The sequence below is a fragment of the Chelonoidis abingdonii genome, chromosome 16 (genome assembly GCF_003597395.2).
Source record: "Chelonoidis abingdonii isolate Lonesome George chromosome 16, CheloAbing_2.0, whole genome shotgun sequence".
In the NCBI taxonomy this organism is placed as follows: Eukaryota; Metazoa; Chordata; order Testudines; family Testudinidae; genus Chelonoidis; species Chelonoidis abingdonii.
The window spans coordinates 1,985,115-2,001,445 of NC_133784.1; the positions used below are offsets into that span (position 1 = coordinate 1,985,115).

At 47.7% G+C, this 16,331-nt stretch overlaps 1 protein-coding gene across 3 annotated transcripts in view; it reads left to right on the top strand.

Moving 5' to 3' along the window:
* The first annotated feature begins 1,861 nt into the window (after window positions 1-1,861).
* The window catches only part of SH3PXD2A (SH3 and PX domains 2A), a 395,650-nt gene continuing 381,180 nt past the window's right edge, over window positions 1,862-16,331 (top strand). For all 3 annotated transcript variants that reach the window (XM_032786083.2, XM_032786085.2, XM_032786084.2), the window contains exon 1: window positions 1,862-2,532. In XM_032786083.2, the coding sequence (XP_032641974.1) occupies window positions 2,461-2,532 (72 nt within the window). In that variant the 5' untranslated portion in view covers window positions 1,862-2,460. The remainder of the gene's footprint in view (window positions 2,533-16,331) is intronic.

Sequence of the window (16,331 nt, forward strand, 5' to 3'; positions counted from 1 at the left end):
TAGACCTCAAACAAAAAATATAACCAATATGGGTTTTCAGGAAGTTGGAGAAACAGGCTTGCTTGATGTTCCCTCAATTTTTGTCCTATCTCCTGTAACCATAGATCAGATCTATGCAGGTCAGCTTGGGGCCAGTGCAACAATTCTGTCTGAAGGAGGAAGGGTGATTTTGCACTTGTAGCTCTTGACTGTGACATGGGAGGGTTGGTCCATACTCAGCTTGCTGAAAGTCACACATGACACTTGTGGACAAGTCACCTGGGGTAAATTTCTAAAAGCAGTAGGGAACCACTGAGAGCTGTTGAAAATCCTACTCTTCATCCATTTGGGCCTCCGTTCCCCACCCCCTGAAACCTGGCCGTAAGACTATTTCCCTTGTCTGTTTAGACTGTAAGCTCCCTTAGTCCGGGTTTGTTATGTGCCTAGCAAAATGGGAGTCCTTTCTCAGTTGTGGCCCTGATGCACTACTGCAGGGGTTAGCAACCTTTGGCACGCAGCTCACCAGGGTAAGCACCTTGGCGGGCTGGGCCGGTTTGTTTACCTGCCGCGTCAACAGGTTTGGCTGATCAGGCTCCCCCTGGCTGTGGGAAGGAGTGCGGGCCAAGGGATGTGCTGGCCGCAGCTTCCCGCCTCCCCCATTGGCCTGGAGCGGTGAACTGCGGCCAGTGGGAGCCGCGATCGGCTGAACCTGCCGACGCAGCAGGTAAATAAACTGGCCCGGCCCGACAGGGGGCTTACCCTGGTGAGCTGCATGCCAGAGGTTGCCAACCCCTGCACTACTGTAATGCTAAATCACCACGATCTATTTTTGCCCCCTCCAGTCTCATAATGGAAAGCCTGCCGCAGTATTAACTACAGAGAGAAGGCAGTGCCCTTATAATGAGATTTCATGGCAGCCTTATGAGGAGGGTAAATGTTTCAATTTTACATATTTTGTAAACTGAGGCTCCCAGAGGGGAAGCAACATACCCAAGGTCACACAGTGGATCAGTGGCCAGAAGTGGGAACAGAAACCATCAGTTCTGCTTTCCAGGCCACTGCTCTAAGTACTAGTCCCTACTCTGTCTCCCTTTGCTTAGCATCCCGCAGAGGGGTATTATGCGGCTTTATGGGTTATAGCTATTGTGCCTGTCCCCTGGGATCTGAGCACCTACAGCTCCAAGGGAGGACACAGCCAATCCACAGCTGGACCAGCCTCTCCCTGATGCTTTGACTAGGATTTAAAAATAATAATAGTAACTTTAAATGCATATGGGGGGGTCTTGGCCAACACCTGGTTCCTGTGTGTGCAGGGGAGACCCTCACCTTCCATTCTGGGGGGAGAGACCCCAGCCCTCCTCCTGTCTCGGGGTGGGGGGGCTCTACTGCTGGTTGCCTAGAGCGCTGGGTGGGGGGAAACCCCTTCCTTGGGGAGACCCCTGTGCCTGCTGTCCCTGAGGATCCTATACCCTGGCCGGCTGGAGCTCGGGCTGGGCGACCCCCCCAGACCCCTCCCCCATATCTCTGCCTGGGAAGCTGACCCCTCCCCTGCCGCCTGGCAGCGGCCAGCCCCTCCCCTCCTGCCCAGCCCCTCCCCTCGCCCGCCGGCCCCTCTCCCTGCCCGGCCCGCTCTCCGGCCGCAGTCAGAGCCGAGCGCTCGGTGGCAGCGGCCCGGCAGGGAGCGAGCGAGCCCGGGAGCTGAGCCGCCGGAGGGAGCGCGGTGGGGAAGGGAGCCGCGCACGCCTGCCTGCCGCTGCGCCCCGGGGAGCAGCTCCGTCCCTGGCCCGCTCGCGCCGCGCTTCCTTCCAGCGGGGGCTACAGCTGCTGCTGCTGGGGGGCCCGGGGGGCAGCCTGCACGGAGCGGGGGCGCAGGAGATACAAAGGAGCGGCCGCTGCAGGGCAGGCAGGGGGAGAGACAGACACAAGGGGGCAGCCTGCAAAAGGGAGCTAACTCCCCGGGGGCTGCGGAGCCCCCCCGGTGCCCCCAATAAACCCTGGAGGCCGAGCCAGCTGGAGAACACCCGTCGCACTCCCCCCGCGTGGAGGACAGCAACCTGGACACTGACTCTGTGTGTTACCTCCCACTCCCCAGGGGAAATCTATTCCAGCTCTTGGAAGCAGTTGAAAACACTCTGCTTCCCGCCCCGTTTTTTTCGCGGAGGGAAAAATCTGGACAGTGTTCGTTGTCATCTCCCTCCTAACTATTAGCGATTTCCACCCAAAGAGAGATAAGTCTTGGAAATAAACCTACCAAGAGGGGGCGAAATCTAGGGGAGGAAAAGATTTTTGGAAGTTGGTCCACGCCCCCTTCCTCCCGTTTTTTTTGTTTTGTTTAGGATATTTAAAAAATTCTTATTCTGCAGGGCACAGGTTCCCAGCTTCCTAGGAAATCCTCTGGACGGTGAGGAGCTGATTTGAAAGAATAATAATACAAGGATACAGCTGGGCCCAGTTTGCTTTTCCTGGTTTTTGTGTGTGAAGATGCTATCCTACAGCGTGCTGGACGCAAATGTGGTGGATGTGGAGAAAAGGCGAAACCCTTCTAAGCACTATGTGAGTACAGACAAGATGACATGCTTACCCTCTGATTCATGGTGCATGCTGTAGCAGGGGCAAATCCTCTTATAAGAGACAATGTGTTAGTCATTTATTGCCCCATCATTCAACAGATATTTACCGTGTTTTCAAGCGCATATAGGTAAAGTGATATCGCTGGATTGTTTTCTGTATGTGCCCCAGTAAATCTCTACAAACCATTTTTCCATGCCAAAAGCAACCACCCGCTGGCCTCAAAACCCCACTGCAGTGGAATTTGCTAATATACAAAATGAAACATTTGCAATCTGTTAGATTTACAGTTCTAATGAGAGGACCCTGCAAGTTGCTCACCCTAACTACATCTTGAGCTGAACTCCAGTGGGGAGAAATATCTTTCCATCTGCTCCCTAGATCATAGAAGTATAAAAATTTGCATTTTTAGTATATGCAAGACACGGTGTCTTTTAGAGGAGCCCCTTTAAAGTCTGTGCAGTTGAATATATTCCAAAATAGTTCTCCTAATTTTGTAGTTGATAGTTTTCTTATATATTGCTGGAGTACTGTGAAACCACTTAATCTCTAGTGCTTGCTTAGGACAGATGCTGTTCCAGTGGGTGGAGTGCTAACCTGGGAAATCCAGGGTCAGTTCCCTGCTTTGCCTCAGATTTCCTGTGTGACCTTAAGCAAGTCACTTAACCTCTCTGTGTACCAGTTTCCCATCTGCACAATGGGGATGATAGCACTGACCTACCTCAGAGGGGGGTTATGAGGCTAAATACACACAAGATGGTAAGATGCTTAGCTACTATGATAATGGGTGGCCATGTAAGTGTAAGATAGAAAGAGACTGTTTAATGGAGGTGACCTATGAAAGGAGGAGGAGGAGAACTGTACTTGATAAGTTCATACACTATATATGGAGGAGGAGTCCTGTTAGTACAGGAACAGCTTAATAAGTGTGGACTGTCACAGAGATTTCACTGTAATTTTCCCCCCGCTAGTTTTTCATCACCCCAAATAGATTGTGTTGATGTTGCTTTGTTCTCTTGTTTCTTTGTTTCCTTTTATTGTTAAGGTTGACTTGCCCTACTTGCTCAGCAGAGTTCCAGTTCAGCATGCAAGGGGTCCCTTAACTCGCCTATTAAACCCTGATCAAATTCAGTAAATTGTGCAGTGCTTGCTCTGGTCCAGTGGGAAGCAGAGCAGGACACCACTGCTGTAGGTTTCTGGAGTTAGCCAAGGAGGAGATGCTGAGGCATCAAGTGAGCATTTTGCTCCTTGGTCTTGTAAATTTTAAGACTTTGTGTTTTGAAACGTGTATTTGCCAAGTTATCAAGGCAGACTCAACACTTGTTTCCTTTTCATGTCTGTTTCACCTTCTGTCTTCACATCTCACTGCTAAATGGAGAAACATCAGACAGGGGTTGCTGCAAACCCTCCCAAGATACCAGTACTACAGTATGTCTCTCCCTGTTATGTGGAGGTGTTGCCTAAAGGTGCTGATGGCATGCAGTAGAGTAGGCTCCCTTGGTGCCTCTGTGCCCTGTGGTTGAAACAAACACATCAATTAGACAAGGCTTTTGAATTCTCTAGCTTTGTCTGGGTTTTAGTTACATAACCCTTTTTGCATGTTCTTCTCAAAACCAACACTGGTTTAGCAGACTTTCCTGGAAGAGTTGATTTTATGTTATAGAAGATGAATCAGTCATCACACTTCTTAGCATGCAAGTGTAGTTGTAGACCTGTGGGTCCAGCTCAAAAACCAGGGCAAAGCCCCAGGCATAGTTTGCTTTGGTGTTCAAGCATTCTGAGCAGTTAGCCTGCAGCCACATCCCCTCGGGGCTGTACTCTTGCTAAAGCTCCCAGCCTAAGTAGTTGTAGGTCCTGTGTGTGCTTCTAAGAATGGAGGTGTTAACCCTGATGTCCTGTCAGATTCCCACTTGAGCAATTGCGCTGTCTACTTATTCCTCCATGGCTTCATGTTGGATAAAGAGTTGTTCTCCAATTCCTGTGTAATGTTATTGTGACTGACTGTTATATGGCTGCTGTGTGCCTCCCCAGAGGTGGCTGAAACGTATTGCTGTGTTGTGATCTAAATGTAGACGTTTTTACTAACTGTAAATAAAACAGTATATAAACTTACAAAAGGTGCTAGATAAATAAAATCATAACTTCTTGGTCCCTAAAAAATTACCTAGAAGGGTTTATTTTTATTCTTTATAACAGGATATATGTGAAAGATCTGAAAACTAGAGCATCATTTACAGTTGGAAACAAAACCTGTTCCTTGTTCACCTCCCTGCCAATCTTCTGGTTTTGAATCTGTTTCCACAACTAGAGTTGACCTTACATTTTATAAAACTGTCTAAAATCTCTTCTCCTCTTGACCCTTCCAGGGCAATTTCCCTATTTCTCCAGTCACCGTAGAGCCATCCAGGGAAGACAAGACCAGAATTTCTAATGTCTTTTGTTATATTAAAAAAACGAAAACAGCCAGTCTTGCTGTATATATCCATAAAACAGCAAGAAAAGGGCACAGCTTCTCTTCCCTGTAGGTTGCCTTAAGTACAGAACTTGCTCTCATGCATCCTTACCTAACTGCCCGGTATCTTTTGGGGACCATACAGGCCTTTCTGCCTATTTGGCATGCTTAGATTTGGAATCAGTTGCTGTTACAGGAGATGAGAGGAAGTTATCTTCTCCATCTATTTCCAAATTCGCATCCAATATCAGGCCAGGTCTACACCAGAGTTTTGTTGGCATAGCTGTGGTGGTCAGAAGTGTGAGTGGGGGGGAAATCACATCCCCCTAGCTGACATAGCTATGCTGGCAAAACCCCCAGTGTAGATTCAGCTATGTCGACAGAAGAGTGCTTCTGTTGGCATAGCTAATGTCATTGTGGAGGTGGTGTTACACTGCTGAAAGAAAAACTCCATCTGTTGGTGTATACCATGTCTCCACTGCCAGAATAACTATTCTGGTACAGCTCTACCGGCAAAGCCTTTGTAGGATAGACAAGGCCTCGATAAGTGCAAGTATTTCGTATCGTTTCCCATATTCTTAAATTCATGGCCTCACCATTATGTCAGCTGCCTTCTCCTCCACAGCTGACCAGATGTATGGTGGTGGTATGTATTCTCCTGCTGTCATCTCTGTGCTCTCTTGAGTGCTTATGCTCAGATCCCAAGGTGATGGATACACACATTGGTACAAATTTTCACTTACAGCATCTCTTTGTTTCCTGTGACTGTGGTGCTTGGGTACAGTACAGCACACAGGCTGAGAAAAAGAATGCCTGTGACATCAGACAGAACTGGTTAGACCTTCTCTGCAATTGAACCAGTTAAAAGTGCCACTGACTCCAGCCATCTGAATCACATATTATTTATAATTCCTTGCCAGAGTAATTATTTCCTTATGTGATCTCCATATGATTCACACTATAGATCTTGCATGAATTCCTGTAAATAGAAGCTGTAACCACTTCACCCGAGCTGTTTGAACATGACTATCAACCACTGCATGTGATTAATAATCTCTGAATGTAGTAAGGGAATAAGTGTTTCTATTCAGATGTTCAAATCTTGAATTGCCTCTTTTGTGAAGGGGAGGGTAGGAGTTGGCTCAGTGTCACAAACAAGTTTGCACAGGTCAAACTAATTATTGTAAAATGTGGGCATTTCTGAAGAACTGACAAATTAAAATTTCACCAACTTACTTGCCACATCTGCTCTCCTTGTGCATTCCGAGTCCTGTCTACTTGCTTTAGTGACAAAGATCCTTGCTATTCCTGTTAGCCCTATAGAGGTAACGTAGGAGTGGTAGCTGGATTCCCTTCTGGCTTATGTATCAATGGAGTAGTTAACAAAATTCCAGCTGCAGGATTGAATTTTGCCCTCTGTCTTCTGGGGGCTGCGCAGGTATGGCAGTGCGTGGCTGGTTATTCATGGGTTAAAAAGGGCTTACCCTGACCTTCAGACCCCAGGTTGAGTTTGCAGGGCTGGAAATTGCAAGCGGATGCTTTTTTTTTTTTTTTTCCCTTTCTAAAATAGACAAATCTGCTCTGGAGTTAGGGGGACGCTAACAAACATGAAACCCCACAAGGCCAGTGATTCAGAGCTGCTTCTCAGACAGGAATATCCCTTTATATGTAAAGAAGCATTCCTGCTTTTAACTGAGTTAATTGTTAGCAATGTCTTAGACATGGGGTAGCATTTTCAAAAGTGATTTAGGAGGCTGAATCCTGCCTGCTTTCAAAGGGACGTAGGTCTTGTCTAAACAAGAAAGTTGCACTGGTTTAACTGAAGGTGAGATTTCAACTCCGTTTAGTTAAGCTGGTGTGGGTGATCTGAGGCCATGTCTACACTACAAATTTTGGCTGATGCAAGTTACATTGGCATAGAGCTGCCACAGTTAGTATATCACTCATCCGCATGCATAATTGATTCCTTGCGTTGGTGCTATATATACTCGCCGGGAGAGCTTGCGTTGATGCACAGTGCAGTATATCATGGGTAGGTATTCCTAGTTTTCCACTCACCACCATCCAGTGCACTGTCTTTTGGAAAGTTTTGGCAGTGCCTGGTGGGACAGAAATAAGTCACCCTGGGCAACTGGGAACAAGGAGTCAAGTTCCCAGCATGCAGTTTTCTCCATCCCATAGTGTCAGCCATATCCCATAACTTTCACACATTTCAAAAAAAAAAAAAAATCCCTTGTGGCCCTCCTCACTGCCAGCCAACTCTGACAGAGGCCTGGAACCTGCACAGCTCTATACTATTGTCATGAGCATTGCAAGCACAGGATACACGATCCTCCAGTATTTGCACAGCTGTAAGAAGAACCACATCAGCGGGAAACATGACAGTTTCATGGAGGACAGATTGCTGTGGGCTGTAGCAAAAACCAGTTCAAGGTGGTTGGTGACATTCACGGAGCAGATGGTGGAGCACTGCTTCTGGGTCTCAGAAACAGGCACTATCTGGTGGGATCATATCGTAATTCAGGTGTGGGATGATGAGAAGTGGCTTCAGAACTTTTGAATGTGAAAGGCCGTGTTCCTGGATCTGTGCACCAAGCTTGTCCCAGCCCTCCAGTGCAGGGATACAAGAATAAGAGATGCGATGTCAGTGGAGAAGCTAGAGGTGATCGCACTGTAGAAACTTGTATTGCTGGATTGGTAGCAGTCAATGAGAAACCATTCTGGAGTTGGAAAATCCACTCTGGGGCCACTGTCATGGAAATGTCCAGGGCGATTAATTTTCTCCTTCTGTGAAGGACTGGGGCTCTTGGGAATGTGCAAGGTGTAGTGGGTAGATCTACAGCAGTGGGGTTCCCAAACTGAGTTGGAGTGATAGATGGTATGCACATCCCTATTTTGGCATCAACCCACCTTGACCCAGAGTATGTCAACAGAAAGAACTGCTTTTGTGAGGTTAGGCAAGCATTGGTGGGTCACTGGGGACATGTCACAAACATCAATGTTGGCTGGTCAGGGAAAGTGCATGATGCTCGTATCTTCAAGAATTCAGGACTGGTCAGAAAGCTGCAAGCAAGGACACTATTTCCTGACCAGTGGCTTATCATTGGCAATGTTGAAATGCCAGTAGCGATCCTGGGGAATCCAGCCTGACCCTTGCTCCCATGGTTATGAAGCTGTACGTCAGCCTCCTCAACAACACCAAGGAAAGATTCAACTACGGGCTCAGCTGGTGCGGAATGTCAGTTGAATCTGCTTTTGGTAGGTTGAAGGGACGCTGGTGTTGTTTACTCACCAGGCTGGATCTCTGTGAGGAAAATATCTGAATGGTTATAGCTGTGTGTTATTTCCTGCATATTATCTGTAAGGCAAAGGCGGGGGAAAGCTTCCCGCAGGATGGAGGTGGAGTGGCTGTCTGCTGAGTTGGAGCGGCCAAACACAAGGGCTGTTAAAAGAGCTCAGTGCAGCTGTGGCTGAGAGTGCGCCATTGGTACATCATTGTAATGGGAAATACATTTACACACTTAACTGAGGCTCCTTCTTCTGCACTGGACTTGCCTGTCTTGACTGCTGGGACTGACTGGACTTCCATGGAGTCTCAAACCGGCCATGGCTCTCAGCATAGCTGGACCATCCCCCCCCCCCCCCCCGGTTGCAAGTCCCTCCTCCTCGCTATTTATGGCCAGGGTCCTCGGAGGTATCCACAGTGGTCCACAGGGTGGTGGGGTCTCCACCAAATATGGCGTACAACTCTTTGTAAAAGTAGCAGGTCTGTGGCTTGGCACTGGATTGGCTCTCTACCTCTTTGGGCTTCTGGTCTGCCTGTGACATTGCTGCTCATCCTTCTTGTACCCCTTCTCCTGCATACCCCTGTGCAATCTGCTCGTAGATATCCACATTTCTAGGGCTGGTCTGTAGCTGTGCCTGCACAGCCTCTTCTCCTTGCACTCCCCAGAGAGCCAATATGTCCTGTCTCCTCCAGGCTGGAGAGTGCCTAGAGTGTGTAGCTGGCATGGTCAACTGGGCAGTTGCACACAAACATGGAAATTTACTAGGTATGTTCGCAAAACTGGGCAATCGGGAAAAGGCATTTCAAAAATTCATGAAAGGTCTTTAAAGGGGGAGGGGAGGGGAGGCTTCTGCTCCCAGTGACCCCCAGACAGTGGAGTTCACAATTGTGACCAGAGCGGTCAGTGTTGGGCATTGTGGGACAGCTGCTGGAGGCAGGGGTAGTGGAGCCTTCCCAAAACCATTTCCCTGCCTCTGCCCTTCCTCCCCCCTCCCTCCCCTGGCCCTGGCAAAGCTGGGAGGGACCCAGCCTCCCTGGCCCTGCTCACCTCACCTGTCTGGGGGTGGTGGGGGGGCCAAAAGCAGTCCCCACCCCGAACCCTGCCAAAGGCAGGTGGAGGGTCTGTAGCTCTCCACAGCTGCCTGGGTGGTTTTTACCTCAAACTGCCTTCTGACCTGTCAGCGGGGCTGAAGAGTTACAGCCTGTCCATGGTAAGAGTGGAGGGCTGCTCTTGGGTGGGGGGGATCTCACAGCTGCCCATGCTCCAGCTGCTGGCTGGGGGGACGAGGCCTGGGGGTGGAGGAACAGGAGGAAAGAGAAGGGGCAGGGCCCATGGTGAAAAGTGGATGGGCCAGGCCCATCCTCTTTCAAAAAGTGGGAGACTCATGGCCCCTCCAGTTAGTTGCTTAAAATTTTAAGTTAAATGGGTGCATCTTACACATATAGAAAAGGCTTTAGGCTTCTAAGGCACATAGGCACTTCTGAAAATGTTACCTACACTTAACGGTGCTGTACAAACACTTGAGTCCTGTAAGCTACCCTCCACAAGCGAGTCCTGCGCCTGTATCAGCCTCCCTGACTTCAAAGGAACTGTGTAATGGTCCATGTGTGAAGCAGCATCCTGCTGGGAGCTAGGTCTATACTGTGCTTCTCTTACAGATGGGGCAATTGAAGAGAAAAAGACTAACTCCTCAAGCTCAGTGACTCAGTGGAATAGCTGGTAATAGAACTCAAATCTGCTGTCTCTGGCCCTTACATTGGAAGACAGTCTGGCTACTGGTTAAAGCATCTGGTAATGGATTAAAATACACAACTAGAAAAATTACGAGCCCTTGGATTATGTCATTGTCTTCCTAAAAGCCACTTCCCATTTCATAAGAATTAAACAGGAAGAAGGATTCAATGGGACTCTGCCTGCATCAGGAAGTGACGTACCAGCTCTCTCATGTTGTCATTTGGGAGGAAACAGCTGGACACTTTCTACTGTACATTTTTTTTTATCTGCCTTTTTTATGTCACTTCCCTTGAGTCAATGCCTGCTAACACAATAGGGAGCAGTTCTCAGGGATGACAGGGAAGAGTAGGGATGCTGGAAGGCACTTGAGAGCTTTGTATAGTAAAGTGGTACCATGTTGTAAATGAAACTGATACCTTTTTGCCTTGGGCATGCAGTAGAAATAGTTCATGAAGCACACAGAGTCCTGCACAGTAACCTAATACTGGCTTTTATAAAACTTTTTTAAACAAAGTCTCGACTACTTAATAGCCTCCCTCATTTAACACACACAGGTTAGTGTGTATGCCAATTTCAAACATTCATGGAGCTTTAAAGGGTTGAGGAAGACTGAGTGCGTCTGTGACCCCTGGGCAGTGGAGTTCACAATTATGACCAGAGCGGTCAGTGTTGGGCATTGTGGAATATCTGCGTGAGGACTGTTGTCGTCAGCCTAGGTAATGCGGTGTCTACGCTCACACAGGACATGGACCAATTTACTAATAGCCGTTATAGACTTGTCTTTTCTGCTCATCACAGGAGAAATGAGTTTTGTAAGTGATAGTCAGGGAATTGTTTCTTGGAGCAGCTAGTCCTGGAACCCTCAAGGGGGGAAGGCAACTTTTTGGATTTAGTCTCAAGTGCCATACAGGATCTGGTCCAAGAGATGAACATAGCTGAACTGCTCAGTAATAGCAACCATAATATAATTAAATGTGATATAATTTCGGGGGCGGGGGGGAGGATGGATATCAAAAACAAACAAAAAATAACCCAAACAAAACTCACCACCACAGTAGCATTTTGCTTCAAAAAAGGGAACTAAACATAAATGAGGAAGCTAGGTAAATGAAAATGAAAAAGAACAGTCACAGCAGTGAAATGCCTGCAAGCTGCATGGAAACTATTTAACAACACTAGAGCAGAGGTGGCCAAACTTACTGACCCTCCAAGCTGCATACGACAATCTTCAGCGAGAGCTGGAGCACACCTGCCAGAGCTCAAGGTTTCAGCCCAGCATGTGGTGCCTCACAGGGCTTGGGGCTTCAGCCCTGCTCCTGCCCAGCTGGGCAGAAGCTGCTACCCCACCACTCTGCTGCAAGGCAGAAGTCTTGAGCTCTCCCCCAGGTCTGGTAGCTGGAGAATGGGGCGGGGGGGGGGCATGAAGGGGATTTATGCATACTCACCAGATTTTGCCCAGATTGGTGACACGTTCTGTCTGCCATCTGACAGCTGTCTGGCCTCAAATGAAACAAGCTGAGGGTCTCAGTCCAATTAGTGCAGGAGCAGATGCTTTCATGTTGGGCTCTCTTCCTGCAAGAGGTAGTCTGTCAGGCTTTCCAGCACTAGGTTGAGATAGGAAAGCGTGCACAGTCACTGGCAGTGCTGTGATAAGTGGGGTCCTGTAGTCGCCCAGGGCTATCAGTCTAGCAACTTTCCTCAGCATTAAAATCTCTTGGAACTGATAAACAAACAAGAACTTGCTAAGAATTTTCCTGGAGCGAAGCCACAGGAAGAGCAGAGCAGGTTAAGTGATATTCTTCCTCTTCACTTCCCCTTTACCGAGCATAAACAACGAGGAGTCCTTGTGGCACCTTAGAGACTAACAGATGTATTTGGTCATAAGCTTTTGTGGGCGAGAACCCACTTCATCAGATGTATGAAGTGAAAAATACAGGAACAGGTATAAATAAATGAAAGGATGGGGGTTGCTTTACCAAATGTGAGGTCAGTCTAACAAGATAAATCAATTAACAGCAGGATACCAAGGGAGCAGAGTTCACCCTTTCCCTGAAAGGATTAAAATGAACTCTTGAACTAGCTCCTGAGAGCAGGAAAGAGGAAACCCAGAAGCTGTGGAAGGAAACCTTCTGTGAGTGCGTGCGGACCTGTGAACAGAACAGACCAAGAGAGGCCCAGCCTCATTTCTAATACAGCATGTTGTTGTTTTAAAAAATGTAGTGATGGCTGAGGTAGGGAGTGTTAAAAAGCAACTGAAAACGTGTGCGGTAGTAACTCAGGTGTTTTACAGTAATAATAATAATTATACCCCTTCCCATATTCAAAGTGCCGGACACCTCAATGAACCCCCCAGCTCCCCTGGGTAAGTAGGTTGGGGTCAGCCTCATTGTACAGATGAGTAAACTAAGGCACAAGGGGTTGTTGAGCAATTATCCTGTGGTTTCGCAGTAGGTGGAGCTGGGATTAGAAACATAGGAATTCCTGGTCCTAATATCAATTCACCCGGCCACTCTGTTCTGTCATTTATAAAGCCTTAGCACCCGTGTCACTGGGGGATGGGAAGAGACACTGCAGCCCATGTCCTCACATGTGCTGCCATGGCCAATCCCAGTCAAGGAGGTTTATTCTTTCTTAACCATTGTTAAGAAACAACCAGAACGCAGTCTTAAGTCAATACCAGGCTTCAGGACTATCCTCCCAGGGGTCTCTGGCTCTCCGGCTCCTGGCAACTTTCCTATCTCTTCCAGCTCTGCTCCCCTCTTGGAGCTGCAGGGTTACATCCTTCAGCTCCTGGCTCCAGGGACTTGCCAGAGGAGTTAGCTCCACTCCAGTGTAGCCTCTGCTGACCAGGCTCAGCCTTCCTCAGTCCTTTCTTCCTAGCTGCCTACTAGTAACCCTTTGCAGGCCCAGGTGTAGCCCAGCCCAGCTGGATGGGGCTCACCTGCTCCAGTCATAGAATCATAGAATATCAGGGTTGGAAGAGACCTCAGGAGGTCATCTAGTACAAACCCCTGCTCAAAGCAGGACCAATCCCCAACTAAATCATCTCAGCCAGGGCTTTGTCAAGATGGGCCTTAAAAACCTCTAAGGATGGAGATTCCACCACCTCCCTAGGTGACCCATTCCAGTGCTTCACCACCTCCTAGTGAAAGAGTGTTTCCTAATATCTAACCTAAACCTCCCCCACTGCAACTTGAGACCATTGCTCCTTGTTCTGACATCTGCTACCACTAAGAACAGCCGGGCTCCATCCTTTTTGGAACCCCCTTTCAGATAGTTGAAAGCAGCTATCAAATCCCCCCTCACTCTTCTCTTCTGAAGACTAAATAAGCCCAGTTCCCTCAGCCTCTCCTTGGAAGTCATGTGACCCAGTCCCTTGATCATTTTTGTTGCCCTCCTCTGGATGCTCTCCAATTTGTCCACATCACTGTTGAGAGGGAGCTAGCTTAGAACAGGTAACCCAAAGATGGAAAAACTCTATAATCCATCCGGAATGTCCCGGCCTGTCCAGTTTCCTTTCACTGCAGGTGTCTTTCTAAGTAAATAGGAAACTGCAGCAGAATTGCGCCAGATTCCTATTACTAAAAGGAAAAGACACTGTCTTAAAAGCACAACTGGGTAGCAAAGGGTTGAAGGAAAGGTTCCCGCAGGGTGACCAAGATGATATGGCAATGTACTCTAGCTGACGTACTCGTGAGTCTCTCAGTGACTTCAAACTCCTGGATGGTCTCCAGGAGAGCCTGGCCCTGCCCCAGTGACAATAGTCTTTAATTTGTTGGCCTGTCAGAAAGCTTTTAAGTCACTTTTTTCACAGGCCCATTTCCAACTCTTTGGATTTCCCTGCTAGTAAACTTAGTAGCACGTCATGGTTTTAGCAAAAGCCAGGCTTTGAAGCCAAGTCAGCGGCACTGGAGTCAGTGAATGCCCATTCATTGTAGGCCATTATCTGAATTCCCAGGCTTTTTCTTCTCAGTATGGTCTGTGTCTTACGCAAAGTGCTGGTCAAAAGCCTAGTGCAGTCTCATGGGAAAACTTTGAAGAGGTTCTAGAAACCATGGCCAATGTTGTCAGTGCCTAAAGATAGGGTCCTGAATCCCTAGGCAAAAGTGCTCTGATTCTGAGAGCTGCTGCTCCCGTTGACGTTAGTGGAATTTGTGCATGCTCAGCACTTCTAAACTCAGGCCACTCTTATTCAGGTGTCTAATTCTAGCACCTGGGTTTGAAAACTTTATGTGCTAATAAATTGTTGCTATTAGAAATTTTCTTCTTAAATAAAAAGAGAGAGAGATGGGCTGGAAATAAAACCTTCAAGTAGAAAATGCCCAAGCTTTGTGGGGGTTTAGATCCATACCCAAACATTGCACCAGCCCTCCAACTCTAAATGTAGCAAAACAAAGTCTCAGATCCAAATGTTTCGTCATGTAGGTGGGATTTGTAGCCCAATTTTGCAGCCCAGGTCCATGTCTCATAAAAAATGCCAAGACATTTCTATTTTGTATCTACTGCTGTGGCAGCTTCTTCACTTGAAACCTTAGTCTTTTCTGGGGATGTGTTAAGCTGTGGAATTGTCTCCCAAGAGAAAGAGTAGAAATTAAATTGCTTGTGACATCTAAATCTATATTGGACAAAGCTCTGGAAAACAGATTATAGGGAACAATCTTTCATTGATCCCAGTGGATGGATCAAATAGTCTAATAGGTTTTTCCTCTTCTCTAATTTCTGTTAATATCATACCACACAGAAGCACATTAGGTGAATGTTTCTGTTGAAAAGATCAGTAGCCAAATTAACAATTAAGGTTTCAGAATTAACACAGAAACTGGAGTTGGGTCCTTCAGACCTTTCTTAGAACTATTGTTTTAGGCTGTCTGTAAACCTAAGAAGGCACCACTGCATCAGGTTGCATTGCAAGGTTTTATTTGCAATCTTAATGTCCAGAAATGGATCATTCAAAAAACAAAACGTTACTCAGACCATGTCTACACTAGCAAGCTTAAAGTGGCACAGCTGTACCTATGCAGCTGCGCCACTGCAAGATCACCTGTGTAGCTGCTCTGTGCTGGTGGGAGAGCGCCTCCCGCTAACATAACACTGCACATACTGCCGCTTACGCTGGCGAAATTTATCTTGTTCACACCTCCAAGTGACATAAGTTTTGCCATCATGAGTGGTAGCGTAGACATAATACTGTGTTCCATTTCAGTTGACTTTGAGCTCTGTCCAAAATTATCTCTTAATTTAGCCAGGTAGCCTGGAGGCAGGAAGACTCCTGCCAGTTGGGTGGGATGATGGAGGGGACCCTAATTTGTGTGCAGATCCAGTATTCCTCCCTCCTAGACATCAGAGGCTAATGGAGAAGCAAGAGTCGAGCTCTTGGCTACAGGGCAGGAATTATGGCATAATCAGGTGCTATATGGAGTAAGATGAAATTGGTGCCTTCCCAGCATATTCCTCAACTGTATCACATCAACCAAACACCCTAAACCCACTGCAGGTTGCTAATATTAGAGCTGTAGAGTCATGAACAGCTAAGGTTAGAAAAAACATTAAACATATTAAGGAAGTGAACCTCACTTCCAGCTCCTGCCTCTGCTGCATAGTACCGCTAGCTTTCGGACACTATCACACATTTACAGGCCAATACCATGCATCTAGGGGTATGTCTACACTACGGGATTATTCCGATTTTACATAAACTGGTTTTGTAAAATGGATTGTATAAAGTCAAGTGCATGCGGCCACACTAAGCACATTAATTCGGTGGTGTGCGTCCATGTACCAAGGCTAGTGTCGATTTCCGGAGCGTTGCACTGTGGGTAGCTATTCCATAGCTATCCCATAGTTCCCGCAGTCTCCTCCACCCCTTGGAATTCTGGGTTGAGATCCAGTGCCTGATGGGGCGAAAAACATTGTCACGGGTGGTTCTGGGTACAGCCTCACCCCTCCCTCCGTGAAAGCAGCGGACAACCGTTTCACGCCTTTTTTCCTGGGTGAACTGTGCAAACACCATAGTATAGCAAGCATGGACCCTGCTCAGATCAAGACCGCATTCGTGGACATTGTAAACACTTGTGCAGTCTATGCTGAACTGGGACCTGCAAAGCCAGGCGAGGAGGAGGCGGCTATGGCAGAGCGGCGACAAGAGTGATGGACACAGAATTCTCTCAAACCCGCGGGCCCCTGCGCTTTGGAGATCCTGCTGGTAATGGGGCAGATTCTAGCCATTGAACGCCGATTTTGGGCCCGGGAAACAAGCACAGACTGGTGGGACCGCATAGTTTTGCGGGTGTGGGATGATTCACAGTGGCTGC